Below are 12,147 nucleotides of genomic sequence, written 5' to 3'. Positions count from 1 at the left end.
GACGATTGACAAATTCTTTAAACAATGTAAGTAATGCAATTCAGTTGCGCAAGCGCATCCAGCAATCTTATTACGAAACACTAAGTGCTACACCATAAGATAACATTACATTTATACTTGTCGTGTGTGCTTGAACAATTTAAAATCACTTCGAGCTATATAAACGTTGTCCTCGCAAGAATGCTATAATGATTGACTTTTTGAACTATTTGTTATCAAACAGGTAAGGCTTAAAGTGTTTCTGTGTAATGTAAGGCATTTTACGTTAGTAATATGTGCCTAATATTTTGTGCTAAAAAATTAAAATGGAAAACAGATGCGACAGTACCTCTGTTACACTTTCAAACCACTGAACAAAATTGGTGTAATTTTGCGTGAAGCAAACTTAAACCCCAAGGAAGGACTTGGGCTTTTTTACCAAAAACGACCGATCCCTAAAATTACGAGCATTGCCGCGAGCGACAACTAGTAATTATTAAAAATAAAATGTTTTGTTCTTTTGAATTATTTCAAATAACGAAAGTATATTTTGTAATCTTTTATGAAAACTATAATTTTAAAATATAACACTAAAAAAACCGCCGAGTTTCTTACGCCGTTTCTTGTCAGTACCGCAGTGTTGATTTCAGAACCGATAGAAACCGATTGAACCACTGACTGCCAATAAGCAACTTTGTTTTTGACAATATAGGTGAACGGTTTACTTATTTGTGAGCGTTTACCTCAGTATATAGCAGTGTTTTAAATAAATACTGTCATGTCAAACACAAAAATATTTATTCTTAACGTCAAGGGTTTATTGAGAATGGACGTATGGAACGGAGGCATCGCGCCACAACCCGGTGCGAATATACCTATTATTTATTAATAAAATTTGTAGTTTAAGAGCTAATTCCAGTGACGACAAAATGACAATACACAGTACTTTCAAAATCCAAGTTAGTATTCAATGTTATATTGAGAATTACCTATTCAATACTTCAGAGGAACAAAATCTTGATTATGGGGAGTTTCCTCAATAACAATAAATGTTCCTTAAAATATCTTAAATTTTTGCAAATGTATTTACAAGTGATATGTAATCTCACTCTTTAACGATTCCAGGTCCACCTGTACTTCTCAGCGTTGCCAGAAGACAAGGTCCCGTACGTGAACAGCGTCGGCGAGCGGTACCGTCTCAAGCAACTCTTACAGCAGTTACCTCCACAGGACAATGAGGTATACCGTAGCGAGGTACAAACGAATTAGCGGCCAATGACCTATAAGTTATAATTACAAACACTAGAATTAAAAGTCTAAAACTTCGCTGGTACTTATATCATTTTACTTATTCAATTAAGTTATTTCACGTCTGTCGGATATCGCGGCCACTAGTTTTATTTAATCATCATCAGCATCATCACGATCAGCCTGTATTATTCCACTGCTGGACGTCGGCCTCCCCCAAGGCGCGCCACTGAGCCCGATCTTCGGCTCTTCTCATCCATGTTCTACCGGCCACCTTCCGTACATCGTCGCCCCACCGCGCCGCAGGGCGTCCTACACTGTGCTTGTCGATCCGTGGTCTTCTTCTTATAGACTCGTTTTGAAAAATACTGAAAAACTGATATCAAATTACATAGCAACAACGATTTCCATTAAATAACCAAACAATATAAATCAAAATATACTTTATTCAAGTAGGCTCATAGAAGCACTTTAGAATCTTCGTGTTACAGGTACAGTGTCGAATTAAATGTTAAGCTACACTACCGTTACAAAATTCGAATCCATCGAGGTTTTAGAGATTTCTTTGAAAATAGTTTCTACTTTAATAGTAGAGTGTCTCCATTCGTCTCTCATTCCGCGATCCTACAGATAAACATACTCGTAGGATTGTCAAAAGTACCTTTCCAATTATAAACTTAGCAGACATTATTGAATTGTGATCATTACCTTTTACTGTTACAGGTCCGCTACTGCCACTCGTTGTCTGATGAAGAACGCAAGGAGCTCAGGTTATTCAGCGCCCAGAGGAAGCGGGAAGCCCTCGGCAGAGGACAGGCTCGACAGCTGCTTGCGCCTGCGCCGTGCGATAGGGTAAGTAATACTATTTTGTGTATAAATTGTAGAAAAAATGTATTACAAATTTTAAATATTTACTCGATGGACATAGCCCCATAGTAATTATCGATGTCGTTTAGACAAAAGGCAAAAACATCACATCACATCGACATCACGCCGCCCATCGCGGTCACTTTTCTGCTGACCTCAGTCGTCCACCAAATCATGCAGAAGTGCGTCTTAAATAAAACAATATAAAGACTAGAATCCCTGGTACGGCTCACAGACACAGGCATTGTAAGAGTACAAAGTATAGCTTACATTTCCGGATGCGGATCACCATGGAACCGAAGGTGTTACGTACCTCTTTCCTATAATTACACGGACTCGCGCACGTTTCAATCGGAATACTAGCTCAGTAATTATGCTCTTTGATGATAAAATAACTTCACGTTACAGAAGAGTGAGTATACTTCACGACTCTATCGAGACTCTTTTTTATATTTATAATTTTAAATTTGGTTTTACAAAAAAAATTATAGTCATTGATCGCAGATTTAACCAATAGTTCCTTCGTTTCACAATTTTATAATTTTTTTTTAAATACATATTTGTAACGTTGGTTCCGAATGGGACTCGACTTTTATCAATACTTTATATTTTATGTCGATGTGTATGGATGGATGTCTTTTATAGAAATATTTTATAGAATAGAAGTAACTTTTTAGCATAGTTCAATTATCTGTACGATCATAGTATAACAGGGACTATATAACTATAACTTCAATAACCTCTTAAATAAAATTAAACCTCGTTAATAACGAAAAATAACTCAAGGGTTTTTTATTAACATCGGTTTTAAATGTGTTTTTTGTATATTTACTCACCTCAACAGATATACAATAAGAAGTCCGTCTCTTATATGTTCATAGCGTCAGCCGATTTTTGTCCCAGTGATTATGAGACGATAGCTGCAAATAGAAAATCGGTTATGGTCTCATTTAAAGAGTTCCGGCCGTAGATGAGCAGAAAATAAAGAGGATTCTTGATTGCAATTTACTTCTGTTGCGATTAAACAAAGGCTTAATATTAGAGAGCGGAAAAAAGTTACTGGCCGGTTAGAGCCGGTGAGAGTACTGCGGCTGTAAAAGAAGAAAAATGAAACCGTAAACATAATTAAAGAAAATTGGTATCGACAAACACCAATTATTTTGAATAAACGCGAATTTTGGCGGGAGACCCGCTAGTAATACTTTAAATACTACAAGTTCATCCTGTTTTTAATAAATTAAATACATCATGGCTCCGGCCTCACTTCTCCCGCTCTCTCGTGAATGCATTCCGTTGTTTCACAGAAACTAATTACAAAGTGTCTTAGCTATTCCCGCGTAATTAGATTCGGATCGGAAGAGGAATTCATGTAATCGCTAATCGTCAATTAAAATAATTTCAATGCATTACAACCTCTCGGAAAGTAGCTGTACCTACGTGTTTAACGAACAGTTATTTGTTTACCACAAATTGTTAGTTTTCATTCACAATGTGAAGTGTAATGTTGCTGACTGTACTTATAATAAACCGTAACGGGACTCTGATTGTAGTCGTAATAACCACCAATGCCCCACAGCTGGGTAAAGACTAGTTGGGAAGGAGGTTTAGAGCTTATGCCACGTTGCTGCATAACCGCAGTTCGGTTTTACATATGGCAGAATCAATAATCTTATCTGATTGAACATGAGATTAATTATAAGAAACTCGATGAGGCTGGTACGGTCTTGCTGTTGAATGTTTACGTGTCTATGAATTCTGGAATATTGACTATGAATGTCATTAACATTTCTATGAGCTTAAAATGTATTGTTTACGTTAGATTTTCTGTCACGGGAGGCTCAATATCTTGACCATGCAACCGCGCCGAGCTGATTAAGTACGAGCTCTTTTTAGTAACGGATATTTTATTTTTATGTTTAGCTTTATTTGGTTTTATATTATTAATATACCGACGGACCACCCCCATCCCTTACATCCCCAATGCGCCACCAACTTTTGGATCTAAGACGTTATTTTTATTTATTTCCTTTTAATATTTTGTGCAATAGGGCAGCCGGACGCCAGCGTTTAAAAATAAACTATTCGTCATATACATATATAAACCATTAAAATCTTTTCCAATATTAGGCAAAATAGTTTACGGAAAGCTCGTGACAAATCCGCTAGATTTATTCTAGTGTTAGGGATGGTGACATTTTCAAATTAAAATCGTACCACCTCTAGATAGAAATATAACCGATTAAATAAAAAAATAATTATTTAACTCAAATCTTAATATACGAAGATATCGAGAAACAAATAAAAAAAATCACTGAATAGCTAACCTCCTTTTTGAAGTTAGCTGACAAATAAACGACATTCATCAACAAAACGAGTATCCACTCCACTGAAAAGAAAAGAAAAAAAATATCTTCAAACATGAGTAATTGTTGCCGTGAAGTGAAAAAATGGTTTAATTTACTCCTCATTTGAATGCGAGTCGGAGCTAATCCGACGATCCGTATAATACAGATGTTAACACCTCACTTTATCTTGATTCAGATAAGGGTGTGACTTTAATGTAAAGCGATTTTGTCGCACGAGCGATTTCCAATTGATATTTAACGTCATATAAATAAATACTTACGCCTGCCTAAAGTATTTATTTATATGACGTCAACATTCAATGACATCTAATAATACAATTTTATATTGATATTATTCCTTTTGTTTTATCACTAAGCAAGCATTAAATAACAATACATAACAAATAATATAATACAATTCAATACGTCAACACATTTCCTCACTTAGACTATACTCACTTAAACTAATTTATTATACATAATTTAATAAACTTTAATTTGAAATAAGATTATCATAAATTTAGATCTAACCTATAAAATTCTGATATAAATATTCAGAAGAGTCTACATGCCAATGCTATCTGTATTTTTTTAAAAGCAAACTACTTTCTACATCACCTATCAATAAACATTTATTTACTTATAAAAAACAACGGTATTAACAAACGAAAGGGCTTATTTAACACGTGTGTCAAATACGCTTCCGCCATTTCTGTCACTATAATCACAAGTCCTACGTCGTCGCCAGATGATTTATTTGTACCGGAATTAAAACTCTTCGGCTCATCGCGCCCAATTAATCACGGAGACTCGCGTCTATTACAACTGACATTGTTGTATCGCTTGCAATATTTTTACTAACAATATTGAGGAAAAAAAAAACTTAAATAAAAGTATCTTAATCTGTTTTATAAACTACAATTCGTATATTGTAATAGGGCTTTGTGCAAGTCCGTCAGAGTAGGTACACTCACCATATTTTCTACCGCCAAATACTCAGCATATTTTTTGTCAGCGCAACTATGACGATTTGCAAACACATTATCTGGGGAACAGAATATGATTTAAGGATCACTATCGTAACACCCTTCGTATGCGGGAAAGCCGCGCGGGAAAACTTCTATTAAATATGATACAATATGGCACCATAGGCAATAAAATCTACATTTTAAATGTTTTAGTATCAATGTCATGTTTTTTTTTCTTAATAACGTGTTCTATCGATTGAAATACCTAAGTTTTTTGATAACTAACTTGACTCGACGAAATAAAATTCCCGAAATTGCCTTAAATACACTTTCGCTCCTAAATGTTTTAGAATTATACTTTGCAAAGATGCAAATTAATTTGATTCGAAACTTAACCCCCGGTCTCTCGTTAGAAAATATCCAGCCGGTAAGAATTAAGACGAAAAATTCTTATACAAACAGACATAAGACAAGACTTTCAGGTCGTAATTATTTTACAGCTCTCTTTAGTAAACCCATATTAAAATATGTATGTATTAATATAATTACATATAATGTTATTTACTATATAACTTTCTCTATACTAATATTATAAATGCGAGAGTAACTCTGTCTGTCTCTTCTCTTTCAAGCAGGCTTGAATTCCGAGAAAGGAAGTCTTTAATGCCTAATCCCTAACGCAAGTCATGCCACGGGCGACAACTAGTGCGATACAAATGAAAGATTTACGAAGCTTTTTTCACCGGTTCCTCTCAAGTCTGGGTGTTTTATTTCCAAACCTACTTCTTTGATCATCAATAAGTAACGCAATATTATAAATGATAATTAAAATTTAAGAATAAGTGAGTCAGTGGACTCGGAATCAGAAGAGGATATTACATCTTAGGTCTCCCATGACTGACAGCATGATTGCTACTAAATAAATATTATTTACATTACATTACATTCTTCCGTCGATCGGTCTTGGTTGACCTCTTTCAAGTGACGAGACAAGTTTCTTAACAATCATCTTTCTGCAGATAAGGTATAATCAATAATTACGTTTTGCATATGCCAGGCTAACCCACTATTTCCCTCTGATTGATGATATACTATATATATATATATATATATATATATATATCACCGTAAAATTGTAAATACCGTTGGATATCTATCTATGTAAACTGTAGAAAGTTATTAAACGGTGACAATAAAACGTGTAAAATTTTGATAGTTTATCTATTTAGTTTATCTATAATCTTTCTGTTACGTCAGCGGTTTTATAATTTAACCGTAATTCACTTCGACAGATTACCATCAACCGAAAAATAATAATCAAATTGTAATCTGTATGTTACGGTAACAGCTTACTTACTTGTCAGTTTACAATGTCGATATATATATTAATTAGTAACATATTATTAAAACGTAGTAAAGGTTTGTAAAATGTATTATTTTATGTATTAAAATTAGAGAAGATCACTCACAAGAAAGAAAAAATATATACATTTAAGCAATACAAGCGAGCAATAATCAAACACCGTACTTGTCTAATGTCTGCGCTGCGTCCTTTTTTCGTTTCCACTTGATACCAACGTCTCAATGACTTTTAATTGACAAACTTCTATCTAAGTCCGCCGAGGGGCAAAATGAGTTTTTATGCCGTCTGTTAATTTTTCAAACTTCCCCAATTTTATAACAGCATGGCGCTCAAATCTTAACAGTTCTTTTTCTTTCTTTGGATTTGTATTTAAATTCGTTAATTAAAATATTTTTCATGAGGAGCAATGTGTTAGATGAAGTTTTGCCCCTTTTGCGCTGGTGCAATTTGTTGTGCCTTCGAACCTACCTGAACGGAATATCTATATCAAAGAGCAATTACGGGTATTACTTTATGCTTTATAAAAAGCTGTTTCTTTCGACTTTATACGAGTGTAATTCATACAAAAATATCTCATTTATAACGCGGGCTATATTTCTGTATGGATTATTACCGTAAGACAAGTTATTGTACATGGAATTAGTGATTGTGGTCGGAACGAAGCCGAAAGATTAGAATTTTAGCATAAGTTCAATTCTGCATATGAAGTAGGTTATTACTATATCGGCCTTGCAGCTCCGTCTTCGGTCGCATCTAAAGCCTAAAATAATATCTAAATTTGTTAACCGTAGATAGATAAAAAATTATTTTAGATGTATATATTATAATTGTTTTTTTAATGTGAAACTGTAGAAATATGAATGACATTTTCTAGGTAGAAATATCCTGTTTAAAAATAAAGAAAAAAAAAACGTATGGATACATTAAACTCAAACTAAACTCAAATTCCTTTATTCAATATAGAAGCATTATTTACCTATTGATAGTCAAATTAAACACTACCACCGGTTCGGAAAAGGAAACACCCTGACCTGAGAAGAACCGGCGAAAGAAACTCAGCGGGTCTTTTTTTTGACAATCTAATTAACATATATTGAATATGATTAGAAACAGCCAGGAGGCGATCGTTTGCGATTATAAAATAAACCTACTGATTTGACTGTTCAATAATAAATCGGGCCAAACGATTCTGTAATTATTATTTATGTCGGCGCAGTGACTTAACTGCATTAAAAATAATTGGCAGACTTTTACTGCCGTCTGCTGACGATAACCTTCCTCGGGTTTAATTTTACTCGAGGATTGGTTCCCCTCCAACGTACAAGTAAATACAACTGTAGATCTAATCTTACAAAACCATACTGCTTGGCATATATTAATTCTTATTAAAATATCGTTTTCTAAAACATAAATTCAATTCTAAGTAAAAATATAATACTAATACGTAATTTATATTTTCCTGTAGTTATAAGTTACTGTAACGTCTATTAGCAATGTTATTTCTACCAGAGGCGCTGTAAGGCGACGCGCGACGAGGCCAACCGCCCACGGGGTCGCAGTTAAAGTTAAAACCAAAAGTACCTGTGTTAAATACATTAACCTTTTCAAAAAAAAAAAGTATAAAATGATTAAGAAGGTCCTGCCTACAAATAAATTGTTCTTGCCCCGCAACTGCTTCCCGCGATATCAAACTTGGACAATTTTCTAGACCAATGAATCCGCGATAGACGCAGTTATGATTGTCATTATAATTGCACTCCCCCCTCCACAATTAGTGCTTAATGTAGTGGAACATCCCCCTAAAAGGAAACGCCGACTGTGGTCGAGTGGCTCTTAAAGATTCTCAAAGTTGTGCGGCTCCATTGTTAACACCGATACGTTGACACGCGAAAATCGATATAAAATACATTCTTGCTAATATTCTGACTAACGTTATATTTTAGAGTTTAGATTAGAATTAAGTATATTTTAAGCAAATTCAAAATATTTTATTGAAGTAATTGATAATTATTAACGATATATTTTTAAAGGTGACAACAGTTTTTCATGATTTCGTCTTAAATGGTTGTTTTTTATTTGAATATATTGTTATATGCAAGGAACAAACCATACTAACCCACGTGACCGGTTAAAAAATCGAAACATGACATTAAAAACTAAACTAATTTATTGTATAAGCTTTGTAACCAGTAAGGAAATTGCGAGAAGATCAGCATCTTACCGCTGCGTTTCCAGTCTGTGCTAAAGTATGTTTTCTAATTCTTAAAACGTTGAAACATGTTAACATGCTGTTTGAAATTTTAAAAAGTAAAGGTTTTCCATGCCATATAAATAAAAAAAAACTACTTGAAACTGCATGTAACTATGAACACGACGCTTGAAAACTTTAATTCGATAATGTTTTAGAGTATCTCGAATGGAAACGGTCTCCGAGCTCCATTAAAGTTTTAAGAGCGCGCTGCCGGGTTCAGTTCAACGGTTTCAAATGTTTTAAACTTGACTGTCTTTTAAAAGAGCCTTTTACATTGAAGTGTACATTCACAATTGTACATTATATTATAAATATATAGCACTTTACGTATAGTACTAGTTGTCACCCGCCGCTTGGTTCGCGCTTTAGTGGTTAGTCGTCAGGTTTTAGGTTCTTGAACTATAAGCTTGCTGTACCAAATTTCATCAAATTCGGTTAAGTAGTTTGGCCGTTCAAGAGCAATTTGTGCAACCTTAGGTCTAGGTAGGTTCCACTCATTATATATTTTACCGCTAAACAGCAATGCTTAATATTGTTGGGTTCCGTTTTGAAAAGTGAGTGAGCCATTATATCTACAGGCACGAGAGATGTAACATCTTGGTTTCAAAGGCTGTTGGCGGATTGATACGGAGAATTCTTACAACAACAATGTATTTTAATATGCCATAAAATAAAATAAATTTTAATGTAATTAGTCCGTCTGGACATGCAGATGTTTGGTTGCAACTTGCAAGGCAACAGCTCTGCATATGTCAGACGATTATAAACAAAATTACACATACATTCTCTAAAACAACTGCAAGTGCATTGATGTCAAATTAAATTTGAAAAACTTTTGGAAAATGAAGTTTAAAGTTAAGTTAGTTAACCTTATTTCCCAAAACATACCTTACCACACGTAAAACATTGGAAATTTATCGTTTTCGTCTTTCCATTGATTTTATAAATAAGGCAACATCTATAAATACAATTTACAATTACGTTGCTCGGGGGTAATATCATCCCTTTAGGGGTCATCAACTCGCAATAAAACAGACATCATGTACACCGCAAGTCACAGATGGTTACTATCTTGAACTTCACATTAAGATATTAAATTGTTGTTGTACATGTATTTATTGTTGCTTTACACTTGTAATATTGTTTATACCCACCTCTACGTCCTCTATGGTAAGTATTAATTTAAATGAATGCAATGATAATTAAAATTCATATAATAACTAATGTGCATGTTGACTGCACTTATATAATAATTTTTAATTGTTAAAAATGATCAGGGCCGTACCGTAAGTTTAGGGGGCCCTGGGCTGACACTACTTAGGGGCCCACCTAAGACATATCTGAACTTAGACTTGAATTAAATTAATTGAATGGGTGACTTGACTTAGCTGGGGCTTGAATCCTGGGCTGAAGCCCGAAAAGCCATATAGTAGATCCGGCCCTGAGAATTATGTACTTTTTTGTCATTTATTGGCACTCGGGTAACTCTGAAATGGTAAGTGCACTTATATTGCAATGTTCAATTGTAATGGCACGTCGATAGCTAGCTAATAGGATGTGGTATCAAATCAAATCAAAATATAATTTATTCTAGTAGGCTTTTACAAGCACTTTTGAATCGTCATTTAACAAACTATTTAAAGTAAAGCTACCACCGGTTCGGAATGTATATTCTACCGAGAAGAACCGGCAAGAAACTCAGTAGTTACTCTTTTTCAATATCTAAAAATACAGTCATGTTAGTTAAATACAATTATATATGTATGTTACGTCTCCTGCCTGGAAGCAATAACTCCACGCTTTTTTATCATCAATGTAATCTTGTATCGAATAATATGCATTCTTTACCAATATATTTTTTACAATTGACTTGAATCTATGAAACGGCAAAGTTAAATATGTCTGCGGAATTTTATTATAGAAGCGAATACCTTACCCCAAGAATGATTTATTGACTTTGCGGAGTTTAGTTTTGAGAATTGAGTTTTGAGGATTTTATTTTAAAAAATAATAAGTTCACCCAGTTCTTCTAAATAATTAAATAATGATTTAAAACAATTATTAAGGATATTATAATCAGTATTGTCAAGCGAATTCTACAAATACCCGCGCTTTTGCTATTCCAACTTTTCCTCATGCGTTTATATCTTGTTATAAATATATTTTCATAAGAAATATTATGTACGCGAACTTATTGTAGCCGTTTTTAAAACCTACGACATATACTATATCGTAAGTTTAATTTAGTTTTAGTTTAAGATAATTTTATGTATCTCATAGTTTATCATCGCAAAACTTGATGCCAACTGAGATGAACGCTCTATCTTCCATTTGCATCGACTGTGTACATGACTAATTGAGCCATCTGATACCATAATTACCATATGTTAGCGATGTTCCTACGATGCATGGCTTGAATGTGCCATAAAATAAGCCATAAAGTCACCGCTTTTGTTAACTGCCGCCCATAAAATGTAATTAGTTTTTAATAAATCGTCAATTTTTAGTTTTTATTTTTACACGAAAGATTTTAAAACGATAAAATCGTGATTGAATTTTACAACGTTATAATTATAGAATTCTTTATCATGTTGTTTTTTGTCATTTTGTCTGTCTGTTGCTCTTTCACGGCCATACCAATGAAGCGAATTTGTTTAAAATTTGCATCAAGCAAACTTAAACCGCAAGAAGAAAAAGGCGGGGTGTTTTTTATGCCAAACACATGACCAAACCCTAAAAGTCGTAGAACCGCGGGCGACAACTAGTTAATTATAAAATAATAATAAATTATATATTACTTCTTTTTTTAAGCACCAATATTAATTTGTTTGTTACAAAAGTCAACTAATACTAAAAATGTTTCCTAAACCTAATGTAACAATTAATACCAATATCCAATGTATATAACAATAAAACATATACATATATACCTAAGGAATTATTTCAATGAAAACAAGAACTGAAATTACTTATGATCGCACCTGCAGACATAACAGGAAAACTCATAAACAAAACTTGTGCGGGAATTCGTTGAGATATTAGCAAACTTTTAGCGCCATCTGTTGTCACTTTTTTGATTTATAGTTACAAATAATATGTGCGCGTCTGCAGCAGATGGCGCTGTTG

General features: G+C 33.8%; 1 protein-coding gene across 6 annotated transcripts in view; it reads left to right on the top strand.

Annotated features, from left to right (window-relative positions):
• LOC113396961 (protein prickle-like) overlaps positions 1-12,147 on the top strand; it is a 310,421-nt gene that overhangs the window by 225,326 nt on the left and 72,948 nt on the right. For 5 of the 6 annotated variants that reach the window (XM_064217630.1, XM_064217629.1, XM_064217628.1 and 2 more), the window contains 2 exons: positions 1,105-1,233; positions 1,951-2,079. In XM_064217630.1, coding sequence (XP_064073700.1) covers positions 1,105-1,233; positions 1,951-2,079 — 258 coding nt within the window. The remainder of the gene's footprint in view (positions 1-1,104; positions 1,234-1,950; positions 2,080-12,147) is intronic. The other variant, XM_026635059.2, reaches the window with a different exon arrangement.

The sequence above is a fragment of the Vanessa tameamea genome, chromosome 18 (assembly GCF_037043105.1).
Source record: "Vanessa tameamea isolate UH-Manoa-2023 chromosome 18, ilVanTame1 primary haplotype, whole genome shotgun sequence".
Taxonomy (NCBI): domain Eukaryota; kingdom Metazoa; phylum Arthropoda; class Insecta; order Lepidoptera; family Nymphalidae; genus Vanessa; species Vanessa tameamea.
This window is presented reverse-complemented; position numbering and strand designations above follow the sequence as displayed.